The sequence below is a fragment of the Geotrypetes seraphini genome, chromosome 2 (genome assembly GCF_902459505.1).
Source record: "Geotrypetes seraphini chromosome 2, aGeoSer1.1, whole genome shotgun sequence".
Lineage (NCBI taxonomy): Eukaryota > Metazoa > Chordata > Amphibia > Gymnophiona > Dermophiidae > Geotrypetes > Geotrypetes seraphini.
In genome coordinates, this window is record NC_047085.1 from 410,007,283 (window position 1) to 410,026,580 (window position 19,298).

Here is a 19,298-nt window from a genome sequence, read left to right on the forward strand (position 1 = left end):
TGATTAGGCAGATTAGATAGGCTATATCAGTGGTTCCCAAACCTGTCCTGGGGGACCCCCAGCCAGTCAGGTTTTCAAGATATCCCTAATGAATATGCATGAGAGAGATTTGCATATAATGGAAGTGACAGGTATGCAAATCTCTTTCATGCATATTCATTAGGGATATCTTGAAAACCTGACTGGCTGGGGGTCCCCCAGGACAGGTTTGGGAACCACTGGGCTATATGGTCTCAACATGTAATTAAACTCTGGAATTTGTTGCCAGAGAATATAGTGAAAGCAGTTAGCTTAGCAGGGTGTAAAAAAAGGTTTGGCTAATTTCCTAAAACAGAAGTCCATAAGCCATTATTAAAATGGACTTCAGGAAATCCACTGCTTATTTCTAGGATAAGCAGCATAAAATCTGTTGTTTCACTCTTTGGGATCTTGCCAGGTACTTGTGACCTGGACTGGCCACTCTTAGAAAGAGGATACTGGGCTTGATGGACCTTCGATCTGTCCCAGTATGGCAACTTTTATGTTCTTATTCATGTTATTGTTTCTGTAACAGTTTAGACTGTCACTCAAGCCTGCATAACTATTCAGATTGTCAATCTAGCAGCCATTGCATAAGGTAGGACTATGATCTCAAATTCTTTCAGTAGAGACCTTCACTAGTCAAAGGTAGCCACAGCAGTGAGGATTCCATTCTACTCCCTTTACCTAACATTTTTTTCATCAGATCCACAGCATGGAAATCTAAACTAGCTTCAACAGAGGATCTGAATTCAGATCCTTCCTATTACAACATGCAGCCCAGAAGCACATTTAAACAATGCTCACCCATTCATCATTTGTATACTTTTCATTGACTGAGCACTACACCTCAAATAGTTGAAAATAACTCTTAGATAGATTTTTATCAGCACTGAATAAAGGGTCATTCCACATCAAGTGGCCAATTTTGAAAATAGTCTTCATTCAGACTCCTCTAAATTGAATAAAATTTTGTGTGGACATTCACCAGGGTCTCAAACTAAATCAAGCAAAATTTTTCAGCTAGATCGCTATTGATTTGTGACTTATGGGCAGCTGAATAGGCTCTGATCATCAGAATGCAGCAATATATGACACAGTGACTATTTTCCTGAAAAGTGTTTGGTTTTTACCACATTGTGATATTTGAATTGGAAAAAGACATTAATAAATTATACCATTTTAACTCTTGGAAGTCCAGGATCTGGTTCCACATTGTTTGCTTTTGGTCACCTTAGAGAGCCACACTCCACATAACACAAAACAGCCACTTTTTCCAACCTGTCAGGGGACTGAAATTATTTGAATTCATACAACCCCTGGTACTAAGTTCCTGTGCAAAGTTTGAAACCTAACATGAGCTTGGCTCTCTTTTTAAGGGACAGCAATCTAAGTGGAAAATGTTACAATAAGAAATGCAAGGCCTACTTTGACTCCTCAATGTTTTGATTCAGGCCATAACTTGACCAGTACTCATGGCTCTTGACATACGCACTAGGAGGCTTTGCAACCAACTGGAAGCAAAGATATAATAACAAAGACATTATGTCACCTTTTATGCAATTTTTTGCCATTTTTGAGAGCATATCTCTACTGTGTAATTTTCAATTAAAGAGCATCTTTCCTGCTACAAAAGCCACCCTGTTTCTATTTGGATCTGGCTTTGCTTTGGTCAGACTTAAGATCCCAAAGACATTTATATCACTTGCATGCACAGATACACTATGTTAAACACAGCCATCTTTGGCACTGTGCAACACACAAATGAGCTAGAGATGTGACATTTTACAATAAAGCTAAGCTTGTTGTTCTTACCATGTTTTAAGTTTATGACATCTTTTCTCTGACGTATTTTCAGAAAATTAGTCATCAAGAGGTGTAAAGCTGGCACTGAAGTTTTCAGCTGCATCAATGGGGTCATCACTACTAGAATCAGGTTGAGAACCTTCCATTTCTTTCAACTTTTCATTAAGGTCTTGTCTACAAATACAAAGTATTTGGCCTAGTTTAAAGTCTTGTTTTGTTATAGCTTTCAGATGATCAGCTGTAGCAAGGTCAATTGACTGCAGAACTTTGACATTTCTGAGATTCTGCTTCCTGAGGGGATTACAGCAGGATTTCTGTAGAAATTCAAATTTGGTCAGAATCAAAGCTTCATGGTGTACTCAAATGTCCAGCGCGTCTTTTTATTAATTCTTAATCTTCTGAAATCACTGATAGTCTTTTTAAGCATCTTTAGCCAGAATAAAAACCTTCTGGACAAGTTCCTGGAGGAAAGTCCATAGGCTGCTTTTGAGACAGACATGGGAGAAGCCACTGCTTGCCCTGGATCGGTGGAATTGAATGCTGCTACTATTTGTTTTTTGCCAGGTACTTGTGACTTAGATTGCTCTCCATGAAGATGGGATACTGGCTAGACAGACCATTGGGCTGACCCAATAAGGCTATTCTTATGTTCTTATGATGGTTTGTGGCAGTCAGAACTATCATAAATCCCAATACTACAAGGACCTAATTTGTAGTTAACCTCCAAAAGATAGAATAAATGTACAACTAAAATTAACAATAATAAAAGAAATGTGAAACGAAACGAATCAAGGAAAATTTATAAGAACACAACAAAAAAACAGAAGTGACATCTAATAAACAATAGAAAAGAACAGCTACTGTGTAGAAAGGAACAAATGGAAATAGGATGATAATAATAATAATAACAGTTTTTTTTATATACCACTAAGTTATAGTTTCATCACACTAGGATGGGCCAGGACCTGCCTCAACACACTGCTAACATGACATTTCGATATGATATCAAAGCTTCTTACAAAGGTAATACTTTTGTATGTCTAGGCTTGCATGCAGTAAATAACACAGCACAACTTAACGTCCATTTTGAGGGGTCATTTATAAAAATATATTGAAAAGCAAGATGTATAAGCTAAATATATGGTAAGCAAAAGCTTAGCCGCACTGGAAAATGTCACATCTCTAGCTCATTTGCATGTTACACAATAGGGCACCAAAGATGGCTCTGTAAAACAGAGCATCTGAGCATGCAAATGATGCATGTCTTTGGGACCTTAATTCTGACCAAAGCAAGGTCAGGTTCAAGATGAAACAGGGTGACTGTAGAAGCAAAAATGATGCTCTTTCAAATGACAAAAAAATTAAACACTACACAAGAGATATTGCACCCAAACAATGGTGAAAATTTGGATTAAAACGTAGCATCATGTCTTTGTGTCATTATACCTTTGCCTCCAGTTGGCTGCAAGCCTCCTAGTGCAAGTTCTAGATGTATGTCATGGGCCATGACTTCCCATACATAGAAAACATTTTCCCACCCTACTTTTTCAATCAGAAATTTGTAGTTCTCCCCCTACCCCCACTATCCTGTCTTGTTTCAGACACTGAAAACCCATATTCTTTTCCTCTTTTTATACTGTACAGCCATCTAGAAGACACTGCTCAAAATGTGGGATAGAAAGATTTTAATGAACCTGGAAAATTGGTCCAGTTATGTCCTGAATCAAAGTATGGGTTAGGACAAATGAGTCAAATGCACCTCAAATTTCTTATTGTCATATTTTTCACATACGGTAGTTTGATGGCCCATAAAAAAGGAAAGCAAACTCATGTTAGGTTCCAAACTTTGTACAAGAACTTAGTACCAAGTCTTTTACTAATTCCAAAAAATTTCAGTCCACTGACAGGTTTTATTGGCCTAAGTGGCCGTTTTGTGTTATGCTGAGCATGGTACTCTGAAAATGACCTCCATTCAACTGCCAGTAAGTCTCGAACCAACAGAGATCCAGGCCAATAATTTTGGATGGTTTTGTTTGAGACTCTAGGGAACATCAACAAAAAATGTTATTCAATTTGGAGGAGGTTGAGCGTGGACCCCTGGTCCACTTGATATGAAATGACCACATGCGGCATGCCAGGTACTATTTTGAGGCCCTCGGTATGTTTATCAATTACAAAAGTAAAATAAAAGAGTTTTTTGATCATCAAATGTCTCTTTAGCTATAAATTACAATATTATTTTTAAGTCTTAGCAAAAAGGAAAGATTTATAAACTATAAAGAGTTTTACCTCATGCAAAATTGTAATTTCTTTAATAAGACATTAACTATTTTTTCTGAGTCCCTCCAAGTACCGACAAATCCAAAATGTGGTCCTGCAAAGGATTTGAGTTTGTGTCCACTGCCCTAAAGCAACTATCCAAAACTTCATCATCTATATTTCTATTTTTGCCAAATTACAACGATGCTAAGCATTCTGTTTGCTACATTAAGTTCTAATTTTTTTACGTGCAAATTTAATAAAACTGGAAACAGCAGATTTACACAGTTACATAATGGTGCATTTCCTCTTCCTCCATTTACCAACTCAGGCATTTTTTTGTGGAGACAGTGCAAAGAGCCATGCTAAAGTGTCTTTGCATGAAAGAAGGGGCTGTGAGGATGAGTGAATAAATTGATGTGTCTGTGTAAATGCATATCCTTGAGAATGTTGGAGGGGGAAGGTGTGCAGGAATGTAGGTGTAGGTATGTATGTGTGGATGCAGGTGTAGGGGTTTAAGTGTATGTATGTATGTATGTATGTATGGGTGTATGGGTGTGCATGTTCGCACACATGCATATGTGGGCATGTGTCACAGCTTCATGAATGAACAAGCCTATGTGTGTATATGGACAGACAGATGAGCAAACCCTCTCCAACAGACCCTATTGCTTAAGTAAAACAGCTAAAAACTATGCAACGTTGTGCTTTCTTAGTATGTTGACACCTTTTTCCAGAATACATGAAGTTCCTGTAGATTCTGTAGCCTACCTCATTACTCTTGCTTTGTGAAAGGGTCAAGCTATCATTCGTCAGTTCTTCATCATCACCACTATTCCTGCTCGGAATTTTATTTTTCTTTCTCTTTCTCTCATCATCACTGGCACTGCTGCTGTCATCCTCATTCCCTTCTTCATCATTATCTTCCTCTTCTTCACTCCCATCATCATCATCATCTACATCACTCCCCTCCTTTCGGGACATTGCCCTCCCTTTTTTCCTTACAGCAGTTGGCCTCCAGTCATTATCATCCTCACTGTCATAATCATCTATCTCATTGAGGTCTTCTATAGTGCCAAAATCCAAAAGTGGGCGGTTCCTGCGCAAATTCCATTTTTTGGGCTCATCTGCTTGCTCTTCAGCACTAGGATCCACTTCTAGCATTTTTTCCTTTCTCCCTTTGGGCTTCTCCTCCTCATTGTCTTCTTCCTTCTCCTCAATCTTAATGGGTCGCTCTTCGTTTCCTAGCACTGCTTCTTCAACAGAACACTTAGGTGCTGCTGCTTCTTCTTCTTCTAAGGGCTCTGTTCTTTCCTCTGTTGCCGTTTCTACTGCTGCTGCAGCAGCTGCTGTTGCTTTTGTGAGATCTTCCTCTAGGATGTTTTCTGGTTCACTGCAGGACCCCTCTCCAGTGTCCTTGGAAGCATCACTTCTATTACCGCTACCGTCTGAATCTGCTGAGCAAAAGAAAATAAAAGGATTTTTAACAAAATGTCAGAGATATGCCTTTTTTGCTAATATATGCCAAACCAAGTGCAACACTACAGACTCCTGTTGTTAAAAGCAATTTAGCTCTTAGCAAAGATAAATGGACTCGCTTTTGAGAGAACTCAAAGTTTTTCTTTCCATCTTTGTAATTTATTGCCCATCAAGCGGCTAGGAGCCCTGTCAAATTGTACAGGATTAGAACAAAAACTGTTGGCATCTCAATACTGCTATTTGTACATTAAAATCATATCAAGTTTCAAGTTTAATTTTATTTTGATAAACCGCCTATCTACCAGTCTACCATATGATGTTATTACTGTCTTATTATCTTTTTGTTCTAGTAAAGACTTGGGAAAAAAGTAAAGGATACACTATATAATTATAAAATAATTAACTAAAAATATTCATATTAACACCTGGTCTTCCAAACACTCACTCATATAAAACTAAAACTGGTGAACATTCTCTTATCTCTAGCACAAAAAAAATACTTAAAAGTATTGGGAAAATGTGGGTCTCCAGAGGTGGAGAACGAGTTACCTCACTTACGTGCCGAGCTCTACGCTTGTGGAGATGGTGCGGTATACAAACCTAAGGTTTAGTTTAGTTTACAGATATAAGGTGGTAGCAACTGAGAAATCACAAGGATACATATCCTAGTGTAAGCTCTTCTTTAAATCTCAGAAACTTTCCAAGATAAGTCATATTTTCTTTTAGACTACATTTTCCTTCTGCGCACAATGAATACTACCCCCATACATAAAGTACACATCCAATAAAATAAAATTGCATTCCAAATATCTGTTTTCCTCTTGCTCACTAAGACTAAAAATTAACCTCTTTCAAGTTGGTAAGCATGTATACAAATAGATGGTGTGGATGGTATATGTACAAGTAGATGGTATGGGAGTAATTTAATTTTTTTTAAAAAGTGCTTGTGTGAAAGACCAAAAAAAGTGTTCATTCTATAAAGGCAAAGGTGGCACCAAAGTCTCTTTATATAAACAGAGATTTTGGAGCCAAAAAAATGGCCCAAAAATGGGAGTCTCGGTTTATATTTGAGCCTTGACCTTTCTTGCTTCCTCCCTCTGTCCCTCCCTCTCTCCAAAGATTACATCGCCCCCTTCTCCTACCCCCCAACCCATCCCGCTAACCAGTACTTCTGTTCTTGACCCCGCCCAACCGGCACTTCAGGTCTACCACCTCCCTACCCACTAACCTGCACTTGTTTTCATCCCTGCCCGTTGGCCACTTCAGTGCTATCACCTCCCCCACCTGAGGACCAGCACATCTATCCCTCCCTCCCCTGTCCAACCGGCACTGTTCTTACAGCACAATTCTTTTCTGGTCTGAAGTTGAGGCCAATGCTGTGTGTTGAGCCAGAGTGGGGCCTTGCGCATCGGCGCACGATCAAGGTCTGCCGATTCCCATCCTCTCCGAGAATCTTGGAAAGGATATAAGCCAGCAGAGGCCTTGAGCATGCACAGATGTGCAAGGCCTTGCTCCGGCTCAACACACAGCTTTGGCCTCAGCAGCAGACCGGAAAAGAACAGTGCCGATCATCAGGTGGGGAGATGGTAACACTAAAGTGGTCAACAGCCAGGGGTGAAAACAAGTCCATTGCTACAAATTTTCTTTAGCAAGTTAAAGGACTCATTTAAAGAAGGAAGGATTTATTACATTGTTCTATGTTAATATGCATTTCACGCTTCATTGTACTTGTTTCCTATTATTGTAAAATCAATAAACATATTGAACTGAAAAAAAAAAAAGGAAGGATTTGCATAATCTGAACTGTTATTCTCAACACATACCATTAAAACTTGTATATGCTCAAATTAAGCCTCGGCACAGCTTTTAAACACTTTTGTAAATAAGACAGCTAATGGAGTTAACTAGCAACACAAATCATAACTTCCACAGAGGATTTGATACGTTTTTCCTTTTCAGAGTATAACCCATGCTCCACTACAATATTGCTTAATGTGCTTCAAAAGATTTAGGATATGATCATCAGCAGTTAAACTTTAACACAAGATGTTCTTCAGCAGGAAGAAGGGATATTGATAGTCTAGAAAAACATTTTTGTTCATGTGTCCACGTTAACTCAGCATAAAATTCAGCAATGCCATTATTGTGTAGGCAGCAATGTTCTATTGCTCCAGCTTCATGTCTTTGATTTGTGTTTTCTCTTAAATGCTGTGTTTTACCTCTATGGTGTAACATGGTTCACATGAATAATGCATGTCATTTTAGTAGTTATCTGCTAGTATTGTGGTTATTCTTATATTTATTATATTATTACATTCTGTAATATTATTTTAAATTTATGTTTCAGCTATGCTATACATTAAGGGCCATATTGCTTGATTTTAACTTTATGATTTGTGACTTTTATCCATTTTTGTGTCTCAGTCTTTTGTGTGGTGTTACATACAAAAACATTTTTCTATTTTTAAGGTTTATGTCAGGAAAGCAGCGAGGTTAAAATGAGACACTGTAAAGTTAAATAATGTATTAAAACTTATGGCAAAAATGTCTAGTCTTTGTAGATTGGCTTACAATGATAACCCAAGTTTTTAACCTTGGTTTATATTCAAGTCAACCTCCCCCCTCTTACTTCAGTTTATATTTGAGTATATACAGTAGAATACACTTTGTCATACACAAATTTATAGCTGGACTTGAACCCTTAATCTTCTGATCTGACGTCAGACACCTTATTCATTTTTGGGTCCGGTCTTATCAGTCCTTTTGGAAACAAACTGTTTTATGTTTTTTTATGATTGTTTAATAAAGCCTTGGCGTCCTGTACATCATCATTGCAGTTTTTATTTTTTGTTTCTCGTTTCAATTTTTAACTGCAGTCGTGTTGGATTTTTTGTTTGGTGTTACCTTATTCATTAGAAAACCAAAAAAACTCTGTGGAGCTGAGATGCCAGACCTGCACACACAAAGAAGTAGAAGACTGTGCACCATGAAGAGGATGAAGAAAATTGAAGGTGCTGCTTCTCGATGGCCGGGCCATATGCCAAAGTGCTCTGGGCCCTCCATCAATATTGGTCCTTGCCTCAAGACATCCAAGGACCGAGGTACAGCTAGAGCATGATGTGCTAGCTTTCTTCCTGTAGCTGAAGAGAGTGCACTTTGCATTGCAGATGAAGATTACTAGCACCAACATCACCTTGGAGATAGTTTGAGGCGCATTTGCTTGCACAAACATCACGCTGGCACCCTTCAGATTCAAGATAGAACAAAAGGAGCCCCACTTTTTTGAGACCACAAAAGAGATAGTATAGTAGTCATGCCTCACTCCCAGAATGGCTCAGCCTTAAGTACTCCCAGTAAAGTAAATGTTGCAGTGTTGCTCAAATCAATAGATGGGCTCCCACTAGCTGCAATCGGCAGCGTTTTTCAAATCGGGGCCAGCTCCTCCACGGAGCCTCCACCGAAACTGCCCCCCTCCAGCCGGGCGTGTGAGCCAGCTCCGCCCCCCTCCAGGTCGGCGAAACCACATAAATTGCATCAAGTGAACGGCGCGCAGCCGTTCGGTGCGCCAGCTAAGGCGCACGGCAAAGGCGTGTGCACCTTAGCACGTGCCTTTGCAAAGCGCTATGCAAAACGTCTGAAACCCAGACCACAGGATTGTACTCCTCACTTACTATCAACTGCATGTTCTATCCACTGCATGTACTATAGTCTGTATTGCATGTATAGCCGCATGTATAGCCAGCTACTGCATGTTTAGCTTGCCACTGCATATATAGCCTTTATTGCCCATCACTGTTACCACATGTATAGTCTGCTACTGCTTGTACAGACTAGTTACCACTGTTCCCCGGCTAAGCACCACCTCGGTTTCTATCTTACTAGTAACAAATGCTAAGCCCCACCTCAGTCTGTATCTCACTATTAGCAATTGTTAGTCCCACCCAGTGTTCCCTCTAAGCGGGCGGGTGTTGTGAGCAAACTTTTTTCACTGTGAGCTAAAAATATCGGGCGCCAGCAAGTTATGAGCCAAATAAATATGTTGCTTTCTACCACAGAACTTCCTTACGTTTGTATGGAATCTATCCCCTTTCAACTTTAGAGAGTGCCCTCTCGTTCTCCCTGCCTTAGCTACTAAGTCTATTCCCTTCAGTACCTTGAATGTTTCTATCATGTCCCCTCTCAATCTCCTCTGCTCAAGGGAGAAGAGGCCCAGTTTCTCTAATCTTTCGCTGTACGGCAACTCCTCCAGCCCCTTAACCATTTTAGTTGCTCTTCTCTGGATCCTTTCGAGTAGTACCGTGTCCTTCTTAAAGTACCAGTGCTGGACGCAGTACTCCAGGTGAGGGCGTACCATGGCCCGGTACAGCAGCATGATAACCTTCTCTGTCTCTTCAGTCCAGCATCTGCCCCTTCCATTCACTGTCTGTCTTTCCCTGCCATCTCTCCTCCTGCCCCCCCCCACCCCCCAATTTGGTCTAGCATCCATCATCTTCCTTCTGTTCCCCTCATGGTCTGGCATCTCTATCCTTCCCTCCCCCCTGTGGTTTTTAGCATATCTCTCTTCTCATTTCCTCCACTCAGATCTGATAATTCTCTGCTCTCTCTTCCCTTTTCTTCTCTGGTCTTCCTTCTCTATTTTCTGCCTCCATCTAAATTAAATTCTTTCTTACTATTTAGTCCCGTTTCCCTCTTTTCACTGTGTCTACACACAGCTTGTCACCCCTTTCCCTCACCCCTCCATTATCTTACTATTTTCTTCCCCCTTTATTTATCTCCTCCTTCCATCCAGTATGTGTTCTTTCCCCACTTCCATTCAGCATCTGCTCTCCCTTCTCAACTGACATCCATCTGCCTTCTGCTCTCTCTCCCTTCTTCTCACTTCCATCATCTGTCCCCTTCTCTCTCTCTCTCATCTCCTCTATTCCATCATCTGCCCCTTCTCTCTCTCTCTCTCTCTCCCCCCCCCAACTTCCATCATCTGCCCCCCTTCCCCTCACCTTTGTGGGTCACTTTCTTTCCCCTGAGGGTGGCTCATGTCACAGGGGAAGCTTTGGCCGAGCAGAACCGCTTGATTAACAGTGGAACTTACTTGATTGATGTCGATGCTGGGGCCCGTTGCCGTTTGAAGGAAAAAAAAAAAGGTGGAAAAAAGGAACCTGTAAAGGCGAGAGGAAGGGAAACCTCCAGGACAGCTGCTTTTTGCCCTCCTTCAGCGGCCCAAGAGTTCAGACCAGCAGCGGCAGCTCTGTATGCTTTTAACTTCGGCACAGAGCTGCCCCTAATCAATAGTTTAGCGCGGTTTCATGAGGCAGCCTCGGGGCCTTTGATAGCCGGCCCGCTTCGATGATGCGATGTGGGCCGGCCTAGCAAAGGCCCCGAGGCTGCCTTATGAAACCGCGCTAAACTATTGATTAGGGGCAGCTCTGTGCCGAAGTTAAAAGCATACACAGCTGCCGCTGCTGGTCTGGAGGTGCGGAGACAAGGCAGGAGGCAAACGCGGTGGAAGGCAGGAGTCCCGGCGAAGGCAGGAGTCCCGGCACAGCGACTGCAACAGGAAGTTGCAAGTCAGCTGACGCCGGCCTTTCGTTGCGGCGGGGACCGAATCCTTCGCGGACCGGCAAGATTTTGTTTGCGGACCGGCGGTTGAAGAACTGTGCTCTACACTGTGTGCGCTGTGACGAGAAACATGTGCGCTGCGAGGTAATATTTTGTGCGCCAACGCACCCCAGCGCAGCTTAGCGGGAACACTGGTCCCACCCCATTTGTATCTCACTAGAATCAACTGGGTGCAAATTCTTCTTCGGTTTTTGTCCCTCTCCCTCCTGCCTGGCAAACTCCGCCCCAACCCTCTCTCATTGGTTTCTCCTTGATTCCTATCATGAAGCCACCTTTCTGGCTCTTCCTTCTCCTACTCTGCTCTTTCACCAACACTTTCACCAACACTGCTAAAAACCTCTCCCCCCCAACCTCCCCGACTCCACATACTCCAACAACACCTGCCCTGGCCTTATAATCCCCGCACTAGTACGTACCAGAACCCACCCCTTCAAAAAAACACCAAGGAGTCAACTACACCTCTTTAAAGCCTGTTCCTCCAGCCAACCTACCCAACCTTACCTCTGATTCTATCACCCCAGTCCCAGTCTCTTCTGTAATGCCAGATCAGTCCGAAATAAGACCCAAATACTAAAAGATTTACTTGGAGACTTCGATCCGGGTTTCTTGTGCATCACAGAATCATGGATCGAAAGAGATGATTTATTCACACAAAACGAACTTTGTCCCCCTGGCTACTATGGCCTCTTCTCACCCAGAATCAACCGGAAAGGAGGAGGCCTGGCTCTGCTTTACAAATCATTTTTCGATGTCCAGCTCCTTGAGAAGAGCAGCCATACCTCTTTAGAATTCATGCTAGCTTCAGTCAACGATGAACTTCATCCCTACCCATTAGGTATCCTGTTACTTTACCGCCCACCTACCCCCTGGAACAAATTCTCCGAACTCATTCTCGAGACCATAACAAGGGCCTTCCTAAAATTCCAGAGACTATTGATCATTGGCGATATTAACCTCCACCTAGACGATAACACCAACAAGGATGCAACTGATTTCAAAGACTTCCTCACCTCCCTAGGCTTCACTGCTCCTTCGCCCACCCCTACCCACGATAAGGGGCATACTCTAGACATCATTAGCTTCCTCGACCTGACCGAACACAAAACTTCTGCTGAAGAGGCCCGTTGGGAACATGTCCCCTGGTCTGATCACCTTCTAGGCTCCTTCTGCCTTCCCATTTTCATGTCCCACCTTGGCACTCCACCCCGAGTCACAAACTCTATCATTTACCACAAAAAAATCACGAGTGAAGTGTTCTGGTACCAATTTCTCAACCAACTTCCCCCTTTTCCTAAACATGCCGACCCAGATTCCAATTGGCACAACTGGGTAATCCTTTCCGGGACCACTTACCATGCTCTTGCCCCTTTATCTACTAAACCTATCTCCTATTCCCGCAAGGCTCCCTGGTATCTTCCATACCACAGGGAATTGAAGCAGAAATGTCGAGCCCTGGAGCGTAAATTGAAAAAATCGAAATCCCCTTCTGACAGACAATCCTGGAGAGACAACATCAAGTTCTATAATACTATATTAAAAAAAGCAAGGAAGAATTTCTATGGTGATAAAATCACCAGATCAAAAAACCAAAATAGTACATTGTTCAACATCTGGCGTAGCCTAACCTCAAAAAACGACTCCACCTTTCCCCCTTCCCCCCATCCGCAAATGACCTAGCCAAATTTTTTAACGAAAAGATTACTACCATAAGGAGTTCTTTCCCCCAGCTGTCTCTTACAATTCCCTGCCTCTCAATGACTCCAACCCTATCCCTGCTGATAGATCCTGGACTGCCTTCAAACTTGTATCCGAACCCCAGATCTATAAACTTTGTCTCAAACTGAAATCCTGCAAATGCATCCTAGATCCTTTCCCATCCTACCTTTACAAAAACATTCCTGCGCAGGCCATCTCCTCCCTTACCAAACTTATAAATACTGCTTTACTATCGGGCCTGTTCTCCACAGAAATGGGACACATTGCCTTATCCCCTCTTCTGAAAAAAGCCGATCTCGACCCTTCCTTACCATCGAACTACCGCCCCATAGCAAATATCCCTCTCCTAACTAAACTGCTAGAGGCCATAGTCGCTACCCAGCTCTCTTCTTACCTAGAGATTCTCCATTCTCCACCCCTATCAAAACGGCTTCAGACCCAGCTTCAGCACCGAGTCCCTCCTAGTTTCCCTAATTTCAAAGGTGCAACAACTACATTCTCGTAACAAATTCGCTGTTCTTTTACAATTTGATCTCTCTGCTGCTTTCGATGTCATCCACCACTACTTTATCATCTTTCTGAGATAGGAATTGACTCCACCGTCATAAATTGGTTCTCAAACTTCCTTTACTCTTGCTCCTACACTGTCAACACAAATGGCACCATGTCCGTTCCTTGGACACCTTCTTGCGGGGTCCTTCAGGGATCACCCCTATCCCCTATTCTCTTTAACATCTATTTGTCCTCACTGAAGCTCCTCCAACTTTCCCTCCTTGAAACAATCTACACATACGCTGATGACATCCTTGTCCTTCTTGAAACAGACCAGAACTTCACCAACCTCCACGAGAACATTACATCTTGCATAATGAGACTCCACTCCTGGTCCCTCTCGGTACAGATGAAACTGAATGAATCAAAAACAAAATTACTCTGGCTCATCCCAAAATTAGAACACCTGCTCACCCTCTTCGCACTACCCACAGGCGCTGCTCTGCACCTTGAATTCTCAAGCAAGGTCCTTGGCATCATTATTGATTCTTCTCTCTCCCTCAACGACCACCTCAACTCCTTGGCAAAATCATGGTTTTTCAGCCTCCACATGCTGAGGAAAGTAAGATCCTACTTTCGCCAAAAACATTTTGCTGTCCTTGGCCAATCCAAACGTGACTACTGTAATGCCATTTATTTATGCCTAACAAAAAAAAGTCTTCAAAGACTCCAGCTTATCCAGAATACTGCAGCCAAGCTGATCTTTGCAAAATGCAAATCTGACCAAGTCTCCCCACTCCTGACCAATCTTCACTGGCTCCCAGTGATTTCCAGAATCCATTTCAAATGCTCCTGCCTGGCTTTTAATATCATTCACGGCATCCTTCCTCCCCTAATCCCACTATCCTTTAACTCCTCGTATCCTGACTCCACCAGACCCGCCCAAAGATATAAACTATCCTTCCCCTCCCTACACGGTATTCTCTATGCAGGTAAACTGGGAAAATCACTTCTCTTCAAAATCACAGGTCTTTGGAACGACCTTACTATCCCGCTGCGGAACCTGGGATCCCTCCAATTATTCCGCAAGCAACTGAAAACTTGGCTCTTCTCTAACATGTAATTCTGTTTTCCCACTTACTCTTCCATTCTATATATAAGCTCTTCTTATATTTAAGTTCTTGTAAACCGTGCCAAACACCACTTCCGTGGTATATAAACTTAAGGTTTAGTTTAGTTTATGGGAGGTCCCATGGAAACCCCATGAATACGCTCATAAAGAGTGCTGCAAATTCCAGTATAACCCTGCTGAACCAACCACCAAAATGATCTGGGTCCACTTATGGTAAAAAATTAGATGAGCCTGTAACCCACCTCCACCTCTGATGGGCACAGCTGACCATCATTGGTTGTTCTTGGGAACCCCTGAGCCAGAAAGTGGATGGCATCCTTGGCCCTTTTCACTACTGCTTCTTGCCCTTAAGGAGGCAGCTGCAGCCCATCTGCTTAAGCAAACATGTCTCCAATCTCTGGAAACATATCTTGCTCAAAGCTAGCCATTAGGAAAACCACAGGCTGCCTTCTGGCAAATTTGAGGCACCACCTCCCCAACGTCTTTAAGAAGCTTCTCCAAATCTTCTCCAAAAAAAGAGGTGGTCCTGAAATGGCAATTTACTGAAGCATTACTTGGAAGCCAAATCTGCTGCCCAATGGCACTACTACAATCATCTGTGGGCTACAACCACAAACACCATAGACCAGGAGTAGATGTAGATCAATTCATATAGGCAATCTGCCACAAAGGTGGCACCCAATTCTTGCTGCACCTTTTCCAATGACTCTGGAAACTACTTTGCCCAGAAGAGATGATCCCAGGTGACACAGCTCCCAAACACCACAATCTTGACCCCTCCCCCCCCATGGCAGCAAACGTGAAGGCCTGTTTGAGGAGCTGCTCCATACTTCAGTTGTGAGTCTCCTTCAGAGCTATACACCATTCCACTGGGATAGCTATGATCAAATCATCTATCTTTGAGAGACAAAACAGACTATCTAGCTTGACTCGCTGCAAGGAGTGTCACCTACTTACGCGCTTCAAGCTCTTATACATGACCTTTGGGATCTTCCACTCAGTCAAAATCATCTTTGGGAGTGCCCTATACAAGGGAAAAGCCCCAAGCAGTTTCCATATCCCTTCCAGGATGGGATTCTCATTCAAAGGCTGCTCTTGGCCAGAGGATGAGATCTATAGTCAAGGAAACTGAGTCAATAAGTAGGCAAAACTCTACTCTCCTAAAAAGCTACTTGATCCATGTCATCTCTCAATGGAGAAGATTAAAAGAGTTCCTCCTCCAAATCCCAGGGATCATTATGGAGGGACACGAGCAAGATTAAGGTCCTGTTTAGCAGACCCCAACACTAGAACATTATGGACACAATCTGAATTCAAATGGACCCAATTCTGATTCTAGAGTCCTTGGAGCCCCCTCCACATGCAAGTGTCCCTAATATGGCCATGTCAAAGCATGATTGGGGTGCCTTCTGACACCCACCTCCCCAGAAATGGAGTCTCACGCTCCCCACAGTATGGCAAGCTGGCACCAAAATAGTCACTGTTCCCACCAAAGATAAGAGGGTTGCAGTTGCTAAGTTTACATCATACAGGGCTTCCTGAGAGACCATAAGAACATAAGAATAGCCTTACTGGGTCAGAGCAAAGGTCTATCAAGCCCAGTAGACCGTTCTCACGGTGGCCAATCCAGGTCACTAGAACCTAGGCAAAACCCAGAGTAGCAACATTCCATGCTACCGATCCAGGGCAAGCCCCAATGTCTCTATCAATAATCTGGAAGCAGGGACATTGGACCATTTACTTTATTATTGTCCCTGTATTATTAATAATGACAGGGGTTGCAATCTAGCATATTACTAATAATTGGAAAAATTATTCTAATCTTAATTATTCTTTTTGGTGGAATTCACTTTGTCATATTTATAAAATGGAAAAAGTAATCGCTTTGCAGAAAGGAAACTATGATAATTTTAAGAAGATCTGGGGCCATTAGAAAGTTATTGTAATGAGTGAACATCATTTTCCTTTGTTAGGTATATATATTTATTGGGGGGGTGATATTAGGGGAGAAATATGTTATCTATTTTTTAAATGATATATTTTTACATGTAATATGATTATTTGTAGTAATTGAGGGAGGATGGGTGGGATGGGTGGTAATTTTTATATTTTATGATTATATGAGAAAGATTTTCAAGTGTTATATGTTTGTTATGTATTGGTATAATTTTGTACACTTGTTGATAGTTTTAAAATGAATAAAGAATTAAAAAAAACAAAAAACAATAAGCTATGGACTTTTACTCCAGGAAATTATCCAAACCTTTCTTAAAACCAGCTACGCTATCCACTCTTACCACAACCTCTGGCAATGAATTCCAGAACTTACCTATTCTCTGAGTGAAAAAATATGTCCTCCTATTAGTTTTAAAAGTATTTCCCTGTAACTTCATCAAGTGTCCCCTAGTCGTTGCAGTTTTTGATGGAGTGAAAAATCGATCCACTTGTACCCATTCTAGTCCACTCAGAATTTTGTAGACTTCAATCATATCTCCCCTCAGCCATCTCTTTTCCAAGCTGAAGAGCCATCCCCTTTATCATCTTGGTCGCTCTTCTTTCAACCTTTTCTAATGCCGCTATATCCTTCTTGAGATAAGGAGACCAGAACTGAATGCAATACTCCAAGTGAGATCGCACCATGGAGCAATACAGAGGCATTATAACATTCTTAGTCTTGTTAACTATCCCTTTTTTAAATAATTCTTAGCATCTTGTTTGCTTTCTTTGGTCGCCACCGCCGCCCACATTTGGCAGAAGGTTTTATCGTACTGTCTACAATGACACAGAGATCCTTTTCTTGGGTGCTTCCTCAGCTCCCACAATTCAGTCCTGAGCTCCATGCACACTGAACAAAATAATCCAGCAATGTTACTTAACTGCTGGCTCCTACAGGCCCTACATTTCCAGACCTCTGGCATCAACTGAAAGAAAAACTCCTGGTAGCACCCTTCATCACCTCCTCCAACACACACAAAGAAAAAAATAACTTACACAATAACTCTACTGTGAACTTACTTGCACTATGACCAAGACAAAGACTCCCCTAAAGCTGTGTTTAGCCAAACTGCTCCCTGAAAGGCCTTTCTTTAGGTTTTTCTATTTTACTACACAGTCCAGTACAGTCTCGCTATTTGTTGGGATTAGGTGTTTAGCCAAACTGCTCCCTGAAAGGTCTTTCTTTAGGTTTTTCTATTTTACTACACAGTCCAGTACAGTCTCGCTATTTGCTGGGATTGTGTGCATGCTCAAGGCCTGAGAGTTCACGTCGAACGTGAACTCTCAAGGCCCAGCACAGGAAGCAGATCTTCAGGCACCGGCACCACGCACAGGACATGCTGGTGCCGGTGCCGCTGCGGAGGCTACAGCAAAGTAAGAAGAGGGTTCGGGTGGGTTGGGGGGGACCTCAGGTCGCGGCGGGGGTGGGGTGCCCGATGGCGGCGGGGAGGTGCCTGATGGCGGCGGGGGGGTGCCCGATGGCGGCGGAGGGGTGCGGATCGCGGGGCGGAGGGTGCCGGTTCGCGGGGGAGCCTTCGGGGGGAGCAATGCCGGTTCTCGTGGAGGGGAGCACGGGGGGGGGGAACCTATCAAAGCAAGTTTCCATTATTTCCTATGGGAAACTTGCTTTGATAAACGAGCATTTTGGATTACGAGCATGCTTCTGGAACGGATTATGCTCGTAATCCAAGGTACCACTTTAATCTTATTAATACATAACGGTAACCACAAAATTAAAAAAACACAAAGCACACTATACACAGAGAAAATGTTAATTATCATTTATATTCAGGGGGTTTCAAAGAGGTCAAGGCAGATGACTTTAAAATATGCAAGGTCACCTCAGTAACAACTATAGCAAAACTATAGAAAAATGGAGGAATAAAAATCACTAATGTAATGTAATAGTGCAAAATATAGACAGCAGATATAAGTTCTCAAAACTGACACATTTTGATCGCTAAATTGAAAATAAAATCATTTTTCCTTTGTTGTCTGGTGATTTCATCAGTCTCTGGTTGCACTTCCTTCTAACTACGCATCCAATATTTATTTATTTATTTCTACCTCCTGCATGCTTCCTCTCCTCCAGACCTCATTCCATTCCCCAACTAACATCTCTCTCTGTCCCTCCAACTTTTTCTTCCTCTCTCCCTGCCTGCCCCGTCTCCCCCCACTGAAGCCACTGCCGCCGATTCCTCCCTGCCTCACCACCAAAGCCAACCTTGCCACCTGACATACTCCATTCCCCTCCCTCCCCCCGCCACCACAGCAACAGGGATGGGCCAAGTGCATGCAGTAACTGCACGCGGCCATCCAAAAGCCTTCCCCCTCCCCTCCCGTCAATTCTGACTTCAGAGAGAAGTTTCTGGGCTAGCCAGGCAGCGATTGGCTGGCCCAGAACCTTCTCTCCGACGTCAGAATTGACATCAAGGGAAGGCTTGTTGGCTGGCTCCGTACAGTCACTGCATGTGCCTGGCCCATCCCTGTTGTTGCGGCAGCGGCATGGGGGTGGGAATGGAGCATGTCGGGTGGCAGGGTCAGCTTCAGGGGAAGGGCAGGGAGGAATCTGCAGCGGTGATGGCTTCAATGGGGGGAGAGGGGGCAGACAGGGAGTGATCCCAAGAGGCAGCCCATGGTACAGCAGGTTGAGAAACATTGACAAATACCACATTCATTGTTGATTTAATCAAGAATTGATAATGAATATGAATACTGGGCAAATGGGATGGACTTTCAAGTCTTTATTATTAAATGGAAAAAATTCATACGAAATATATCAAAT

At 42.7% G+C, this 19,298-nt stretch overlaps 1 protein-coding gene across 1 annotated transcript in view; it reads right to left on the reverse strand.

The window, feature by feature from the left end:
- The window catches only part of PHF14 (PHD finger protein 14), a 677,625-nt gene that overhangs the window by 609,579 nt on the left and 48,748 nt on the right, over nt 1-19,298 (reverse strand). The window contains 1 exon segment of the mRNA XM_033931008.1: nt 4,855-5,537. Coding sequence (XP_033786899.1) covers nt 4,855-5,537 — 683 coding nt within the window.